The following is a 19,865-nucleotide window of genomic DNA, read 5'->3' as shown; positions in this document are numbered from 1 at the left end:
GTATTAGAAGGCAAACTTATTATTCTGGAGACAAAATGGTATTCCTTAAATTGTCTTTATATTTCATTTAAAATGTCCCCATTTCTTTGACTGATTTTATAGGGCTAAATTTTAGAGACAGCTGGAAAATACCACAAATTACTGACTCAAGGCAAAGGTAAATCTTATAATGAAAAACACTAGCTATTTTCGGATTCAAGGTTCTCCTTTACCTATTTTATGGGATTAAAAGCTTAAAATCTGATAACTGTCATAGAAGACATTTGATTGTTTTGCAAATTTTATTTTATCATTGACTAATTGTAGAGTGAGCAGTGATTTATATTCATAAGCATATGTATTCTCTAGATTTGGTATCATATGGATCTATTACAGATTCTTAAATAATCGCTGACCTCTATAGCAATTTACTCATCATTGGTAAGGCAGAGACTTAAAAATTCATGGTATGCTATGTTACTGAGCATTTTGCTGCTGTGACCAAAGTGACCAGAACGACTTAGGAAAGGAAAATTATTTTTTTTTCTTTTCTCACAGTTTCAGAGGTTTGGTCCATGGTCAGCCCACTCTGTCACTCTGGGCCCCATGTGAGGCAGAGCACCATGACAGAAGGATATGAAGAGGAAAGCTGGTCACCTTATGGCAGCCACCAAGCAGAGGGAGAACAAAGAGGAGCCTGGGGACAGGTTATAATTCCCGAGGGCAAACCTCCAGAAACCCACCTTCTAACCACACCAACTTGCTTACAGTTACCACCTAGGGTAACAGTCCTTTCAAATTATTAATTCATCAAATGGATCAATTCACTGTTTAGGTTATAGCTCTCATAATCCAATTATTTCACCTTTGAATATGCATGTAGTAATATAGCAGATTTTGGTGGAACATCTCATATTCAAATCATAATGTATACTAAAAATTCCTACTTTAAGAGATGTAGACACTTCTTAAATTCATTTTAAGGGGAAAGGATAGTAGGAGGGACAATTGAGTGGTCTCAGACCAAGCCAGTTTCCCCCTTTTCTGATTTTATAGTTCTTAACAATAACTTGTAGAATGCGCTAGGAACGCAGCCTCCTGAGATAGAGAGGGATGGTAGGAACAGCCCAGGCCTTGCTCTAGACCCTGCCCCAAACGGGAGGCTTTAGTGCAGTATATAACCTTGAGGTATAAAACTGAGGCACACCACTTTCCAGGGTCCTTCAGCCACAGTGCAAATGGGGCAGGCACAGCTCAGACTCTATCCTCCCATAGCAATGTTCTGAGCTTTGGGGGTCTGACTGTCAATAAATCCTAGGCCGCTGTCATCCCTTGGCCCCCATCTGTAAGTGATCAACCCACTTTCTGTAGCTTGTTGTCTGTGATTGTGTTCTGCCTCATTGGACTCAGAGAAATTGGTTCCCAGTGCACAGTGGGAGTGCAGTAAAATAATATTTTCCATTTTTAATTTTATATGAATACTAAATATCTCATGGATCACAAAAGGTTTAATAAATGAAAGGCCCGTATTACATTTTAGTTCTACAGAAAGCTGGTAAAAGTTCTGTAAGAACATTCATACAAACCAGGGACTCATCCATCCTCACTTTTATACTATCTGATGCAAACTGTTGTCCCTTTTTCCCCTTCCATAGAATGAATGGAATGAGCTGTGTGTCTTGCTGCAGTAGGATACAGGTGGTTAACATCTGGAAGTGTAGATAGACCCACACGAAGAACTGGTGCTCCAGTCCAGGGCACAACAAATAAGCTGGTAAAAACTTTCAGAGGTAAGACCTAAGGGATTTTGATTTCAGTGTTGGAGATCAAACTTGGGTCCTCCCATATGCTGGCCAAGTGTTTTCTCACAGAGCTACAACCTAGTCCTACCCAAGGACTTTTTTACAAATGAAGATGAAGTTTTGAGACCTGATCTTGTGCTGTGAAATTTTATTTCTGGTTGTTTCTTGTTGGTGGGCTAAGAAGAGCTGGCTAGAGCTTTGCCAGTATTCTCCAGGTACTGGGAGAAATGTTGAAGTAAAAAATATCTTTGGGAACATAACTCCCCATGCTGAAGCACTCTGCACTGTATTTCAGTACCACCTCTTTGCCAGCCAGTTCCAGCTGCTCCCTAACAACCAGCTGCTTATCCAGTCTCTTCGAGATCCATGGCAGTGACCTCAAATTTCCAAAATGTCCTGTCTCTTCCGTAGTCTAAAAATGCCCATTAGGGATGTGTTGGATGAAGTCCTGTAAAGAAAAACTGTGTATGTCATATTGGCCATCCATGTGCTGAAATCTCAGGTTACCTATTTGCCTTAAATCAATATCTGTTTCACAGCTTCCCAGCAACCAGCAAGCTCCTATGTGAGGATAAAAATACAGTTATATAAGCAGAAGCACTCTAGTACCTGAAGAGCAATACATTGTCATGTATACAAAATGTTATACATTGTAACAAAGTGATATATATTAATGATTTTATTTTTTGAAATAAACACATCATAGTAACATCATAAATCTATCCATACCAATATCTACCTGTTTATATATCTCTTCTGTCTCAACATCCTCTGGTGACTTTGCATTTCTTTCAGAATGAATTCCAAAATCCTTATTGTGACTTATAAGCCATTACATTTCCTGGGTATAGATTCTTGGGTGACCTGATCTCCATCCTCTCTTTGTTAAGTTCATTCTTCTGGAGCTACAAAGGACTCCTTGCTCTTCCTTAAATAAGCGAAATCTCTTCCCACCCCAGGCTCTTGGCACTTGCTATTCCATTCTCCTGGCACACTCTTGCTCTCGGTATCTGTCTATTAGACTCACTCCTATGAGCATTGTGTTGAAAGTCTCCTGATCTTCCTATAAAGAACACAGCCTTTGGTTTTGCAACCCTATCATTCTTTCTCTTTTGACCTTCTTTATTTGTGATAGAGCTTTTTCACAATTGATGTACTACTTATTTACTTATTTTGATCCTTCTCCCACATTAGAATGAAACTCTAGGAAGTTTTTGTCATCTGGAGAATCTCCAGAACCTACGTCCATAATAGCACATAGGAGGTGTTCAACTGATAGATGTTGATCGAATGAAGGACCATTAACAAAAGTAGGCCTATGGGGTACTACGAGTCTTCTCTTTGTTTACTCAAGGATGATTTGTGTCTTGTACAAGTGTGAAATAGTTGAGCCATGTTACCGCACAACCAGCAAGTAAACTATAGATGCATAACCAATAAGTATGATAAAACCAAATGAAAACCATCAATACTGTCACATTAAAGTAATAAAAAATTATCTGGTTTCAAAGATAAATATTCTCAAAGAAAAATTCTTTAGGTCGCATTAGCTATGAGCCTAAAACAAAGAAAGACTGGGATTTTACCCTTTAGTACTCCTGTAAAACTTATGTATATAGAAGATCTCATATCCTTCCTCCATGTTGACTGGTGTGAGCACCAAGCCTGCTGCTTCCTTAGTCTATACCCAGCTGAGTCATTCATTCATAGGTCTGTTTTCTATTGCTATAACGAATGTCTGAGGATGGGTACTATATAAGAAAAAGAGGCTTATTTGGCTTACAATTCTGGTGGCCAGAGGCAAATAGCATGGCACTGCTGGCCCCCTGGCTACCCCACAAGACAATGGAAGAGTGGAAAGGGGACTGGCTGCATGCAGAAAGGGGTAAGCATGTGGAGTGGCCACACATGGTAACTATCCACTCTTATGAGAACTAATGCATTCTGTGAGATCATTCCAAGGGTGATGACTCCAGTGACCTTATTAACTCCTAGTGGACTCCCAACTCTTAAAGGTTCCACCATCTTTTAATATTGCCATACTGAGGGCCAACCTTCCAGCATATGAACACTCCAAGGGTGCAGACAAACTGTATGTACACTTCAGCACTTTCCCTTCCTCCATGTCAGCATCCCCGCCTTTGAGATCATGGGTTCAAGCTTACTGACCTCTAAGTTTTCATGTGAATAGTTGTGTCTTCACAGCAATTCCTACAATTAAATTTGGTGAATACATTTTGTATTGACCTTCATTTTTCATGTATAGTTATAAGGCTTAACTCACTTAAACTCGTGCTCAATGCATGTAAAAAGCCAATGTTTTTATTCCCCGAGACATACTTCAAACCTGGTGACACGGGAACAGCTCTGCCTGATTGGATTTTGTCCTAATGAATGGAGACCATAAAAAGGACTTATGTCCAGTATCAATTATTCATACTCCAGCAACTTGTGCATCCACCAACTCACCTCTTCACCAACAATAAAATACAGCTTCTCCCTGAATAGACTGCAGGTGACTGTCAGATGAAAATATTTCCTGACTTAATATTGGCTATTTGCATCTATCTCTGGAGGCAGTGGCATGTGGCCATTACCTGGGTAAAACATAGCTGTCAAAGCAGAACTGCAGCAAGAGGCTAAAACACTGCTGGAGATATCCTTGGTGCTTACCCACCATCTCACAAGTTTAAAGAAGTGAATTGAGGTAGACTATTTCTTAATACTCCTTTGTTCCCCAGATTGACACAGTCAGCTGGTGTATCTTAGGGTTATTAAGTATCAGAAACATTTCAAGAGTAAGGATGCCTCAGGTGATTTTTTATTTTTACCTTTCTGGTTGACTTTGAGGTACCTTCAGGAAGCAAAATCTTGTGGGAAGGGTGGTCCTGGTGTATTTGGGCAGGACGGTTCCTTATTGTAGATGACCATCTCCTACAGTGCACTGAGTACCAATAGCATAACTTAGGTACCAACTGAAGTGCTACTGCAGTGTTTCAAAGACCCCTGGTCTGGGTGCCAGGAGTGGTACCAGCCTGTGTTGTGAATCTTGCCCGTTAGGAAAGGTAGCATGGAAAAGGGGGTGGGGAGATAGCTTTTTGTGATAATAGCTTTTTGTGATGATCACTTTGAACTAAAGAACTTTGGGCTTAAATCCACCTTTGCTCTCATAAGAGCACTTGTGCCACTACATTCTATACCCTAATTTGTAGATCTGTAAACACATTCAACAATTCATTCAACATATGTTTCTTTCTGAATGCCTGTACCAGGTGCTGGCTATAGAGTTGTGCATTAAATAGACATATCCCGGCTATAAGGGATTTTAAAGTTAGTAGAGAAAAGGGACAGTACAGGAATAAGTAAAGGAATACATGTTTAATTTCAACTTGAGATAAGAGCTATGAAGACAATACTTGGGAAGTAGTGGTACAGAATAATGGACAGGATTGTTGGACAGCTACTTGAGTGGGAATATCAAGAAAGCCCCTTATTTAAGGTTGAGCAGAAGAATGAGAATGAGTCAGCAATGTTCCAGACAGGGATCAGCATGTACAAAGGCCCTGATCTTGGAAAGACTGGGACAGTAATAACCTGAATCAATAATTGTACAGAGAAGTTGCATTGTGTAGTGGATAACAGCAAAGATGCTAGGGTCCTAATGCTCAATGTCAACAATAGAACAACTACAATACACTGTAATAAAAGTTATGGGAATGTGGCCTCTCTCCTTTCAATGTATCTTATTGTATTTTTAGCTTTTCCCTTAAAGGAAGCATTTTATGATTTCTCTTTGGCATGTCTCAAATGCCAGTATCACTACTTTTGTTCTTTGGTCCACTATTAAGTAAAAATAAGTATCACTTGAACAAAGGAACTGTGACACTGTTGCAGTCAACGATCAATCTGAAAACTGAAATGGCTACTCAACAACTGACAGATGGGTGGCCTAGTGTAAGGCTGCTGGACAGAGGGATGACCGGTGGCCCCCTGGTGGGAGGAGGAAGCACAGTGAGTTTTCATCATGCTTCCCAGAGGAGTTTGATGTTATGAATTATTTATTTTTGGAATTTTTGATTAAATATTTTGACTGCATATAACTGAAACTATGGAAAGCAAAGCTACAGATAAACTATTGTGGTTGGACTAATCTCCCAATTTGTATTGCTCTCAGTCTAGCATACCAGCACTCATGAATATCCTTGCAAAATTAGATAAAAGTTCACATCATTTTGAAGCGGTTCCCTTCTATTATCCCTTTTTGCCTAAATACTGATTCTTTCATTCACAGAAAGGAAATATAAACCACTCACAGAAAGTTCATAGTGGTTTTTAACATGCAAGTGAATGTCGATACCGGATGTAATCTAAGGAAGGTATCTGCTGGGACCAGGTGCTGTTTCAGAGGTAAAAGAGCCCTTTCCCTCTCTGTCTTGTCCACTGTGTACCTAGGAACTGGAGCCTGTGGAGGCTAAAAGAAAAATGGCAACAGAAGGACAAGGTGAAAGATGTGAGCCTTAAGACTGTTCAAACCATCTGCTTGGAACTCAAACCAGGCAAAAGCATCCTCCATGACCAACCTGAAGGTTGTCACAGGTAGCACGTGCAAATAAAGGGCAGATCTGGGCTTTTTCTTTGCACCATTAAAAGTTTATTCTTACTGAGAGGAAAAAAATTGGACTACTGAGCATCACATTTACAACTTCTAATTCTGTAAAATGGGGACAATGATAGTACCTGCCACTATCGTTGGGAGTTGGGAGAGAATCAAATGTAAATTAAACACAGAGGGCCTCAAAACAGTGCTATGCACACAGACATGCAAAACTTGTTATTATTGCTATTTAAGGTAATGCATTTCTAGGGATGATTCTACTGGGAATCAATCTTTTCACCGGGCTGTTGCTGCTTTTCAGAACTTGGATAAATGCACCACTATGCTCCCTAGATATTTAACAACCACAGCTCAAAAACTGGCTGCCATTTGGTACCCATTTCCAGCCAGTTTTGTTTTGTTTTATTTCAGAATATTCAGTAGTTGTTCAAGACACCCAGAAGAAATGGCACTACAAAAGCTGTGTCATCTTATCATAGTAAAAACGCTTTTAGTGAATCTTTTGGACATTGCCTATGACGTTAAAATTATATTAGAACCCATGGAAATGTGATTTATAAGGCAAATCTTTTTATATAAAAAAGGAGCAGCTCCATTTTAATTTGGAGAATCGTGAAGTGCCTCTCCCATACTGGCTTTTTGGTTTGTTCCCACTGTATGAGTCAGTATGGATTAGCATGTGCATTTTAGAAACGGATGCAATTAAAACCGAGTTTAACACCCAAATTCACCAGTCTCTGGACTGACACAGATCATCAATGAAAAACTCCCAAATTCCAGCCCTTTATCTAGTTCCTCGATCCACACCTTGGATTCTTGGATTCTAGCCCCCACTTAGAATGTACACTATAATCTTATTTCCTCTCAACAATTTCTTTTTTAGTGCTAGGGATTAAACCCAGGGTGGCATGCATGTTAGGCAAGCCCTCTCTCTACTGCAAAGCTATATCCCCAGTATTCTTAACATTTCTAAATGTCAACTATTATTTGCTGACTACATATTCAGCCATTAGTTTCATGAGTCAAATATGTAAGTACCCACCTGGACTACAAATATCTAAGAGATAGTCCCTGCTCTCAAAGAGCTTATAGTCTTAAGGGGGAGACAGTTGTTCAAACAAATCTGGGCCAAGGTTGTGAGGGGCACAAAACAGGTGCAAAAAAAAAAAAAAGGAAAGAGGTGGGAAACAATTTTCAAGGGAGAAGTTAATAAAGTCCTCTCCCTTTTGCTAGGTCTGTACAGAGGAGGACAGCTTCTGTAGAATAAGCTAGAGGCATTTTTACCCCCAGAAAAACTGGGAGGGGAATGAGCTTAACATGCCCTGCCCCATGGTGGGGAGGGGCTCAAGTCTTCATATGCTTTTTCACATGCAAACTGGAAGCTGAATTCTGAATATCTAATCCTTCTAGACAAACCCAGAGAAAATGACCCACACCCTGTGTGATAAACAAGACATCAACTGTTAATAAGATACAGAAATGAGGAATCAGATCACTTGGTTGTCTTTGGATTTTAGTCAGTAAAAAAATAATTGATCTGTCTTTCAGGTCATGGAAACAGTGCTAGATCTCTTATTCATTTTATCATCCGCAGCCAAACGTGATTCAGAAAATGACGCCTCTGCCTCTTTCTCACACTTAGAAATGGCAGGTGGCACAAACTCCAAAATTACTCATGACTGGGTTAGAAGAGGAGAAGAGAAGCAGAAGAAAAGAGAGTCTGGGAACAATGTTTTGACCAATGTTTCTTCATGAGTCCAGTGAAGCTGAACCTTTCTAACACATGTTTCTGCTGCTCCAAACATTTCCTTGGATATATTGTGTCTCCATTTTTAGCAAAGATATTCAGGATTAGGTTAGGTAGCAACTTGGGCCACTGAACACTCATCTGGAAACTTGTCTTGGAATTCTTTTCTCAGTGGAGATTAAATATCTTGGAACAAAGTTGAAACAAAGGTTAGAACCGGGACTGTGTGAACACTTGTCCATAAAGATATGTGGTATGTGGTGTATTTCCTTCTCTGCCAAATGTGATGTGCAGCTCATAAATAAAGTTTATGAGAAACACAAACCTGAGTGTCTCCTTTTGATATTCCTCAGGAATGCAGCCTTATCTAGTTAGTGTGGCCTTTGAATGCTGCCAGCTCCAGTCCTCTTTTGTCAGTTCAATAAAAGCAATTTGATCACAGCCAGGCAGAGCCTGGGACTCTTGCAGCTGCTGAGTTGGTTTGTTCTTGTTAGAGGGAAGTATTATGTTTACACTGCTTAAACTCCAAACCATGGATAGAGGAGACTGTGATGAAATCTGGGCTCTGGTATGCTGACTGCAAGATAGCTCCTGGAGCTCTTTGACTTTTAGTTTCTGCTCCCTTGTGTTATTAATCTCTCTTATGCCCTGATTCTAAGGAACCAATATGGCAAAAGTGGTGGGATGTCACTTCCAAGATTAGGTTTTTAAAGTCTGGGACGCCTGTCTTGCTAGCACTGTCTTTTATGAGGATTTTCTCACTGTATGTCTCTTCTTGTTGGCTCAGTTGCTCTGGGGAAGCAAATTGCCATGTTTTGAGATGCCCCCATGGAGAGGCCCATATGGCAGGAAATAGAAGGTGGCCTCAGGCTAATCGCCAATGAAGAGTTGAAAAGGGTCTTTAGTCCAAAAGCCTTCAAGGAACTGAATCTCATCAACAAGTCTGCATGGGACTGTAACCTGGGAGAGTCCCTGAGATCCTGAGAAGCTATTTCCAGGGTTCAGCTCTATAGAAACTGAGAAAGTAAATATTGTTTCAAGCCAAGGAGTTTTGAGGGACTGTTACATAGCCATGAATAATAACAACTGATTACAGAGGTAATAAGGCTTTGGGTGGGGCACAAATATTGGAAAAATAATACATATATACATTTGCATCTGAGTCACCAACTCAAATGGTCTTTGTGACAGATGTCTTACATATATTGTCTATAATAATTGCAACAACCTGGCAAGGGTAGTGTGCCGCAGTCTGGCTGGGCACAAAATCACGAGCCACTCGAGCAGGAACAAAGTTTATTTTTTGAAACTGCCGCCAATGTCCCGTACCGCCCGGGCAGATTTTTTCCACCCACGCCGCCTCCTCCCGGACCCGCAGAGAGAGCTCCTCCCCCGGAACTCCCTCCTACTGTACTTCCCCAACCAATGGGAACTCTCCAGGAGTCCCGTAGCCGGCCTAGGTGAACAGCAGGAGTCCAATATCCATATGAATGCAAATCTTAACATAATCATATCATCTCAATGGCTAGCTGGCGTCACCTTTCGACCAAAAATGCCATGCATCATATACTTGGCTCTTAGCAGTAGTGTTGTTCACATATTTTGGAAGAAGTAGATATTCTGGAAATCCAGTTACTTGACTCAGAACATATGGTTAGAAGACGAGAGTGATGAGAGAGACCAGTGTCTCCTGCTCTCAAGTCTGGCTCTTTCCTTTACATTTAGAGATAAGAGGAGGGGGCAGAGGTGGGGGGCAATCAGAATCACCTGCAGATCTTTTCAAAGTTACTGATGTCACTCTCCTTCTCTAGAGGTACTGACAGTGTGAAGTGAAATATATGATATAGTGAGGTTTACAGGAAAAACACTGACCTTACACAAGTTCAGCTTTACCCTTTGCAGCTGGGATCAGTGATTAGAAAGTAAATTGCTCATTCCTAGAAGTTTCTGATGGAGAATTTGGTAGCCTTTAAAAGCCTGCTTAGAGAAGTGATCTCGTGACTTTGGTGTTCTGGTCTTAGGTTGTTTGATGAAGTTAAAAAACAATAGTGCCCAGGGTTGCTATTTGATGGTTTGTATATATCATCCAATGAGTGCTAAACCCTACCTCACCTACAGCCAGGAGTTAGCAAAATGAATTTGGCTAAACAAGCACAAGTTGGGAATGAAAGGGATATGTGGTGAGTTTTACTTCATTTAGTGTAAGAACAAGATTATTAAAAAAAAAAAAAGAAAAAACAGAAGGGAACATTGTAGGACTGCACCTCAGGAAGGTGAGTGTTGTCCTGTACTCTCGCATGATGGCTCTGAGAGCTGAAAAGAATGTCTGACTAGCTCCAGCAGCAACTCCAAGGTCTCTCTTCTATCATGAGTCCTTCAGCCCTTGCAATGGCTTTCCCAGTCTAGCCCTAGAGAGAGGAGAGATGGTGACTTCCAGCCAAATACGGCACATTTGAATTATTTATTAAGTGCTTTACATGGAGTGAAAGGGCTTCTGTGGGCAGGACTTGTAGAACATAAGAAGTAGCTCATGGGTCCTCATGCAGGTCATACCTTGCTTTCATGTCAATATCTTCTTATGTTACTAGAGGACATCGCAAACAACTGACAAAGTCCATAGGTTCTGCTGGAGGAGATGATTGGAGAGGCTTCTTCTTCCTGCTACCTCATTGCTTTGTTTTTTTTTTTCCTCTTGGGATACTGGGGATTCCCATGACCTTGAATATTCTAGGCCAGCTCTGCCACTGAGCCACACCACAGCATTACCTCTTTGCATTTTACATAGGCTTTTCTGGGCACCATTAACCAATATGGTAGTCACCAGCCACATGAGACTAGGCATCAATTGCAATGGGGTTAGTGGGACTAAAGAAGAGAATTTTTTGTGGGGGGGGGATGTATATGTGTGCTAGGGATGGAACACAGGAACTCAGGCATGCTAGGCAAGTGCTTTACCACTGAGCTACATCTCCAGCCCAAGAAATGAAATTTTCACCCAATTTACATTCAATTAATTTTAATTTATATGATTATATGTAGTTGGCAACTACTGTGTTGGTTAGCACAGTTCTAGAGGCTGTTCTCATTATACTGATTTTTCACTAATTTATTTTTAGTTCATGTTTGTAGAACATTTTCCAAGAGTCAGGCACTATACTTATAATTTTGCATATATTCATACAATTTTCACAAATCTTGATGAGGCCCATAATATTACTTACATTTTCCAGAGCAGAAAGGTGAATCTTAGAGAGATGAAGTCAACTGCTTCAAATCACAGAAGCAGGAGATAGGATTAAAAAAAAAAAGTCTGTCTGGCTCTAACCTTTATTTCCTGTACAGAACAATGAGGGTGAGTAGGAATGGGGCGGGTGTGTGTGTTTATGTGTGTGTGAGTGTGTGTGTGTGTGTGTGAAAAAAATGGACTCGAGACAACTAAAATATAACCCTTGTTATAATGGGTTCTTTCATTTTATTGCTTATTGTAAACAGTTTGGCCACAGCAAATATGTTAGTTTGTAAATCACTATAATTTAAAGCTTTCACGTCACTTCCTGTTTCCCCTTGAAGTTGCATCATCTGTGAAAATAATCATTGAAGTACAAAAGTCTATAATGTGCACAATTGTGATACTGTTACACTAAACACAAGTAGTAAAAATACTCATCTATTGTAGGAATATAGGTTTGTATCCCTTAAGGAGGGCATAAACACAGGAGAGATGGTATGGAATGAAAGGGCTTCTGTGGGCGGGACTTGTAGAACATAAGATGTAGCCAGTCAACACCTGTTGATGGCAGAGATGATGAAAATCAATTTCCAATGGTCTTTCCTCTGCATGTTTTCTTCAGGAATATACAGTGTATTTGCAATCAACATTCTCAAAATTGTGGAGACCCTGGCACATTCAGTTTCATAGCTGCAGTGTAATTGGATCTGATCACACTTGCAGAGGAAAAAATAAATTAAATCATATGTGCTGTTAACATTGTGCTAAATACTATAGTGAGTCAGGGAATCTTTCAATAGAATAGACTGGAACTCTTGAATACTGTGCATGTTCATGACTAAGAAAATCAACTGTGCCTAAAAATCAGGCAAGTGATTTAAAACAAATTTAGCTTTTAGACCTCACAAGCAGGCTATATTAGGCCAGATCAATATATTTCTAGTATAGATATTTGAATGTATATTATATAACCACTTATATTAACTACTAAGTTTCCTAACTATAAGTGCAGATACTATAATTTATACCTTAAGGAATTTCCTTTGATCATTTTATTTAGCAAAATTCTTAACAACATTTTAGGATTTCACCAAACATTGGTGATGACAGTGGATTAAGCATTTTAGGTTTAATTGTATAGTGACACAAAAGTCCTATCATCTATCCCCAAAGTTCAGTATACAATTTTAAATATATGAAAGGATCCATATAAAATATAAATGTTAAGGTCACTTCCAGCCAAATATGGCACATTTGAATTATTTATTAAGTGCTTTTACATCTAAAGGTAGGCACTTCATAAAATTTACATTTTGGTAAAAGGCAACCATGTGATGTCAATATCTTATCCTTTTTCATTTGCTATATAACTTTTTCAAGAGAATAGATAACCATAGTTTTACAAAAGAGGAATATAAATTTGTCTCAGTTACATTTAAATGGACTCCCACAGAAGGCAAACCAAATTGTATTTTTCCCTTTTCTTTTTGTTAATCTATTGTATGTTTTCATGGTTAAGTTCTGAGATTTTACTGATGTAAAATCTATAGGAATATTTGCCTTCTTATCTTTTACTTTAAAGTGAAGCTTTTATTGCCTGTAGAACTTGATACAATTTCTCTTTCATCATTGGAAAAAACCTCATAAATCCACTGACCAGTCAGATGATTTTTCAGGAGGTGGCAGCTGACATTGAAGAGTGTTTGGCTTGTATCAACTGGTTTTTAACTCTCAAAGTAAATAAGTAAGAATCAATTGTTGCTTTTATTTTTAAAACCATAGAAACTCACTTGCATTAAAAAAAATGAGCAGAACTTTTGGGTGTCCAATGGGCTTATCTACCATTTGATTTAGGTATCCTTTCTAGATTATATATTAGGTTCGTTTTGAAGTCTTCATAACAGGAAGCTTTACAAAACAGTTTTGTCAATAAGAAAGCTCTAAATGCTGTTTTTAAATAGAAGGATACCTTGGAGATATTGTGGGTTCAGTTCTAGACCACCACAATAAAATGAATAGCATAATAAAGTGAGTCACAATTGTTTGGCTTCTCAGTGACTATTAAAGTTAGGTTCATATTGTACTGAGTCTAACTGTGCAATAACATTATGTCTAAAAAATACTTTATTGCTAAAAATGATAAGGATCATCTCAGTCAGCATTGGATCATAATATTTTTGCTGGTGGAGGGTCTTTAACTCAACTTTGGTGGCTGCTGACTGATCAAAGTGGTGTTTAATAAAGGATGGGGAGGAGGTTGCAATTTCTTAAAATCAGGCAAAAGTAGAGTCTGACACATAGATTGACTTTTTCATGAAAGATTTCTCTGTAGCATATAATGTTGTTTGATAGCATTTTATCTACATTAGAACTTTTTCAAAATTACAGTATATCGTCTCAAACAATGATGCTAATTTGTCAACTAATTTTTTGTACTATTCTAAATCCCTTGTGTTTATTTCAACAATGGTCACAGCGTCTTTACCAGGAGTTGATTCTACCTCTGTAAACTATAATTTCTTTAAAAGAATTTTTTTTCTGAGTAATAGATCTCAATAGTGGGCTTAAAATATTCAGTAACCCATGTTGTAAATAGGCTTTCTTGTTCCATGAATAGAGCACAAGAACAGTATATTCAGTATAACTTTCAGGAATTTAGGATTTTTAGAATGGCAAATGAGCATTGGCTTCCATTTAGAGTTACCAGCCGTATTAGTCCCTTAAAAAAATTGAATCATCCTGTTCTTTGAAGCTCTGAGGTCAGACATTGACTTCTCCATAGCTCTGAAAGTCCTGGATGGTATCTTCTTTCAATATAAGGCTGTTTCATTGACATTGAAAATATATTGTTTAAAAAACTAAAAATAAAATCTGTTTAGCCTTTTCATGAATTACCTGAGCTAGGTGTTCTAGAGAACTTGCTGCAGCTTCTTCTGTATAGGCACTTGCTTCGCTTGTGCTGTCTTGTTATGGAGATGGTTTCTTTCCTTAAACCTCATGTACTGAGCTCTGCTAACTTCCAACTATTCTTCTGCAGCTCGCTCAACTCTCTTGGCCTTTATCAAATTGATGAGAGGATTAGGCTTTGGCTTAAAAAAAATGTTGTGGCTGGTTTGATCTTCTATCCAGAAAGTTTTACCCACTAAAACGTCCTCCATACCAGCAATAAGGCTACTTCTCTTTTTTATCTTCACTGGAGTAACACTTTCAATTTCCTTCAAGATTTGTTTTTTTTTTATATTCACAACTTGGTTTACTACTGCAAGAGGCTGAGCTTTCAGCTGTCTCTGCATTCTACATGCCTCTCATTGAGCTTGGTTATTTCTAGTGCATGATTTAAAAGCAGAGATCTGTGACTTCTCCTTTCAGTTAAACACATAGGGTTATTAATTGACATAATTTCAACTTTTTTTTTGTATCTTAGGGAATAGGAAGTCCCAACGCGGACAGTCAGTTGGTAGTGCAGTTGGAACATTACAATATTTACCCTTTGTTAAGCTCCTTGCCCTACTTGGGCACAGTTTGTAGCGTATCAAAACAACTGCTATAGTAACATCAAAGATGACTGATCACAGATCACCATAACAGATACAATGATCATGAAAAAGGTTTGAGATATTGTAATATCTCAAAATGTGAGACAGAGACAAGAAGTGACTGTATACTACTGGAAAAATGGTGCTGATGACCTTACTCAATGCAGGCTTGCCATAAACCCCCATTCTGTAAAAAATGCATTTTTTTGTGAAGCACAGTAAAGAAAAGTGCAATAAAATGAGGTATGCCTGTACTAAAAACCAAAGTCCCCTCGGGTAACTTCCATCCAGTGCCTCAAACAGTGCCAGGCACATATTAGGCCTCAGACACTCAATATACATATATTAATAAAAGAAAGAAGGAGCAATTCTGGTTCTGACTTTAAAGCTACATAGAATAAAGCTGTTGGCTTATGTAGTCTGGGCCATTCTCCTGTGCTACTGCAGTCTTCTCTTTTACAGGATCAATACTGAAACTTCCTTCATCTAGTCTTTAAACATCAGTTATGAGAAGTTTTCTCAATCCTCATTCCTCTTCTTTGAATGTGCTTAAGTGGATCAGATCCCTTAAAACGTGATTCTGAAGAACCATGCAAAATAATCCACATGGGTATCAGCTCTGATCAGGGTGGGAACCCTGTGCCTCTTAGCACAGAGGGTCCACCAGAAATAGTATCTGACCCATAAAAGTATTCCTTAGAGCAATCCTCTCCTGTTTGTTTAGGAGTAGAGGCATTTTAATCTCGGTAAGATCATTGATTGACACATATTCTGTTCCAGGAGAAACATTATTTCCGTGAATGTCCAGGATAAGGAGGGGGTGGAGAATGCTGTGCTGAGGCCTGTGGAGTTGGGGAGTATGGAGGAGGCATGTCTGCACAGTATTCCATCTCGTGGTCGTAACCATAGGGGGGTGGTGGCACTGAAAAAGAAAAGGAAGAGACCATCAGGCATTTGGAGAGTATTCAAGAGTCGTACTTGGACCACTGGACTGGATACTTTGATAGGGAGCATAATTTTTGTCTGAAAAAGATTTTTTTTTTCAGGTCAAAAATACGTACTGTGAAAGGATAAGTGTTGTGAAATGTGGCAAATGGATGGAGGTGTTTAGAATTGGAGGCATAGGGAGAGATCCTGGGAAGTATGATGCTGAGGAGCAAAGAGAGAAAAAGATGAGGAACAATTCAAGTTTTACCCAAAGCAAAGAAGCAGGAGACAGCACTGTTGTTTAAGCAAGATGCCTGTGGAGGGGAAATAGGGAAAGACATTGTGGAGTGTGGCTACATTATCATGGCAGGCTCCGAGTGTCTTTATGGTGTGCACTGCAGAGTTATCAGAGATGTTTTTTAGTATATTAGTGAATATGCTTTGGGAAAAGGATTCCTTTTTAAGGGGGGTAGGGGTACCAGGGATTGAACTCAGGGGCATTCAACCACGGAGCCACGTCTCCAGTCCTAGTTATTGTATTTTCTTTTAGAGACAAGGGTCTCACTGAGTTGCTTAGTGCCTTGCTTTTGCTGTGGCTGGCTTTGAACTTGTAATACTCTTGCCTCTGTCTCTGAAGCGGCTGGGATTATAGGCATGCACCACTGTGCCTGGCAGGAAGACGATGCTTTAAGCAGCACGGACACAGGAAAACTGAAGAAAAGGTGAACTGATTTAGGAGCATACCTAAGAGATGTTTTAGTCAGCTTTTTCCACTGCTGTGACTAAAAGACCCAAGCAAAACAACTGTAGAGGAGGAAAAGTTTATTTGAGGGCTCATAGTTTCAGAGGTTTCAGTCCATAGACATCAGACTGTGTTCTTCAGGGCTCAAGGTGATGTTCTTCAGAACATCATGGCGAAAGAGGGAAGCAATTCACATCATGATCAGGAAGTTGAGAGAGACTCCACTTGCCAGATACAAAAACATACCCCCAAAGCACGCTCCCAATGACCCACTTCCTCCAGCCGCACCCTACCCACCTTCAGCTACCACTCAGTTAATCTCTACAAGGGGATTAATTCATCCATTGGGTTAAGTTCTCTTCTAAACCTTCTTGCATTGTCCCACACATGAGCTCTTGGGGGACCCCTCACAGTCAAACAATAATAAGGGATTCATGATAATGAGGAGAAAACATTCATATATGCCCTGATGAGCCAAGCATTTTGAGTACTTAGGTGATTAGGGGATGCCTGGGTATGTGGAAAAAGGGATGACAGTGAGAAAGAAGATGAAAAAGTACGATTGGTCCATTGATCTATCAATCTATCTACTCTATGTGACAAGCAGGTTTCGGAATGATGAATTTAATTTTCTAAATATTTGAAAAAAATGTCTTGAATTTATTTATATGTGTGTTTTAAAATCACACTTAAAACACTTTATGATGACTACGTATGGATGTCTATTTTATAGTGATCTCAATCCTGTCTCCAAGATCAGAAGAGAGACTCCCATTTAAGCTGAATTTCATCCAGCTCTTTGAGGAATTAATCACTCTGCACCAGCTGAGCAACCCCTCAGCAGCCATTCTGAAGGTATGGCAGAAGCTGAATCATCCTCAGGATCCTGGCTGTGTTTGGAAATCAACATGCCTTAATTGGTTACTGTGAATGCAGCCTCAGTCTCAAGATCTGTGTCATGATAATGCAAATGAATGGCTAAGCCTTAAACATTAGAGTGAAACTATCTATATAAATATATTTCTAAGTGTCTTCTAAATTGTGCTCCTTCTACTAAGAACTTAGCCATGTTCTGCTAAACAGGGATAGACAAACATGGGGCCTCAACTGCTAGGCTCCTGCCAGTATGTTTCCTTTTGGATTGCTCTGGCTTGCCTCTTTGTCAAGTGCTTGATCATGGAACCATTTACAGACCTCCTTAGAGTTGGAGGATATGATGATGCGGGACTGAGTCACCTACAGAAAGGGGAAGAAGGAGCCAGAGAACTAAGTGAGATGTTCCTGAGGGCGGTTGCTAAGTCCCTGGTGGACACTGAGCAGGCTGAGGGCTTTCAGCAGAGGATGCAGTTCTGGAAAAAAATCGATGAGGGCGTTTTCAGTCTCTAACACTCCTTCAACCTGCGCTACTCTAAGCTGTGTTTTCTACAACACTGTGGAATAGCCGCACACTTTCCCTCTGAACTTTACAACTTGTTGGCTGCATTAAGTCTTAAGAGGACTTAGATAAAAAAGGTTTATGAAAAACTTTATCCAAATCAAAGAAGGGAACACTACAGCCTTCATGTAAAGTCCAATTTGACCCCCATTCCACAGCTTTCTGTGACAGTAAAACTATACATTGAGGATTTTCCCCTTCCTGCTTAAGAACATACTCTGACTTATCCTGCCAATTGACTCTATACCAGTCCATGTCTTGGACTCCTGGTGTGTGTTGCTGTATCCATAACAAAGTGTCTGCACTGGGCCATCTGCATAAAAACTGCTGGCTGATGTTTCAGTGAGATATCCTTAGTGTTTCCACAGCTGCATGTTGAACATGAACATCTCAGGTATGAAACAGTGTTATTTTATACATATAACCTCAGAATTTTGATAAAGCAATAACATAATATTGAAAGTTAGTATTTTAAGGATGATTCATCATGAAATTAACATGGTGCATTTTTATCATAACTGTTGCTAGAAAATATTATCCAATGATACTTGTATACTGGTGGACTTTGTTATCTTTCTTACTGATAATAAGTTCTACTAGGAAATAAACTTTTCAAGGTATTAATCAATTATAGACTTCTTGATTAACACTCAGAGGTTTTGTTCTTTTTTATACCTGAAATAATCTTTGAAAAAATGTGCGGATGCAGTGGAGAGCCTTTGAAACTCTTTCATAACCAATATATAATTCTTTGCTATAAGTTGGGTAACTTACGCCATGTCAGATGTAGTTGTCTATAACATAAAAAAATAATGGAGGAACACTATAATATTCAGAGGAGGAATTTAGTATGTTCACCCACTCAGACCACTATTTTTATTTTTTATTTTATTTTTTTATTTTTATTTTTTATTTTCTTTAAATTTTTTATTGTTGGTTGTTCAAAACATTACATAGTTCTTGATATATCATATTTCACACTTTGATTCAAGTGGGTTATGAACTCCCATTTTTACCCCATATACAGATTGCAGAATCACATCAGTTACACATCCATTGATTTACATATTGCCATACTAGTGTCTGTTGTATTCTGCTGCCTTTCCTATCCTCTACTATCCCCCCTCCCCTCCCCTCCCCTCTTCTCTCTCTACCCCCTCTACTGTCATTCATTTCTCCCCCTTGTATTATTTTTCCCTTTCCCCCCACTTCCTCTTGTATGTAATTTTGTATAACCCTGAGGGTCTCCTTCCATTTCCATGCAATTTCCCTTCTCTCTCCCTTTCCCTCCCACCTCTCATCCCTGTTTAGTGTTAATCTTCTTCTCATGCTCTTCGTCCCTACTCTGTTCTTAGTTACTCTCCTTATATCAAAGAAGACATTTGGCATTTGTTTTTTAGGGATTGGCTAGCTTCACTTAGCACAATCTGCTCTAATGCCATCCATTTCCCTGCAAATTCTATGATTTTATCATTTTTTAATGCAGAGTAATACTCCATTATGTATAAATGCCACATTTTTTTTATCCATTCGTCTATTGAAGGGCATCTAGGTTGGTTCCACAGTCTTGCTATTGTGAATTGTGCTGCTATGAACATCGATGTAGCAGTGTCCCTGTAGCATGCTCTTTTTAGGTCTTTAGGGAATAGACCGAGAAGGGGAATAGCTGGGTCAAATGGTGGTTCCATTCCCAGCTTTCCAAGAAATCTCCATACTGCTTTCCAAATTGGCTGCACCAATTTGCAGTCCCACCAGCAATGTACAAGTGTACCCTTTTCCCCACATCCTCACCAGCACTTGTTGTTTGACTTCATAATGGCTGCCAATCTTACTGGAGTGAGATGGTATCTTAG

The 19,865-nt window shown here is 39.3% G+C and overlaps 1 protein-coding gene across 1 annotated transcript in view; it reads right to left on the bottom strand.

Moving 5' to 3' along the window:
• Positions 1-14,595: 14,595 nt before the first annotated feature.
• Positions 14,596-19,865, bottom strand: part of Cyyr1 (cysteine and tyrosine rich 1) — a 105,996-nt gene continuing 100,726 nt past the window's right edge. Inside the window, exon 4 of the mRNA XM_027929001.2 lies at positions 14,596-15,830. Coding sequence (XP_027784802.2) covers positions 15,697-15,830 — 134 coding nt within the window. The 3' untranslated portion in view covers positions 14,596-15,696. The remainder of the gene's footprint in view (positions 15,831-19,865) is intronic.

This window comes from Marmota flaviventris, chromosome 8 (assembly GCF_047511675.1).
Source record: "Marmota flaviventris isolate mMarFla1 chromosome 8, mMarFla1.hap1, whole genome shotgun sequence".
Lineage (NCBI taxonomy): Eukaryota > Metazoa > Chordata > Mammalia > Rodentia > Sciuridae > Marmota > Marmota flaviventris.
Note: the sequence above shows the minus strand (reverse complement) of the source record. Positions and strands in the feature narration are given on the sequence as shown.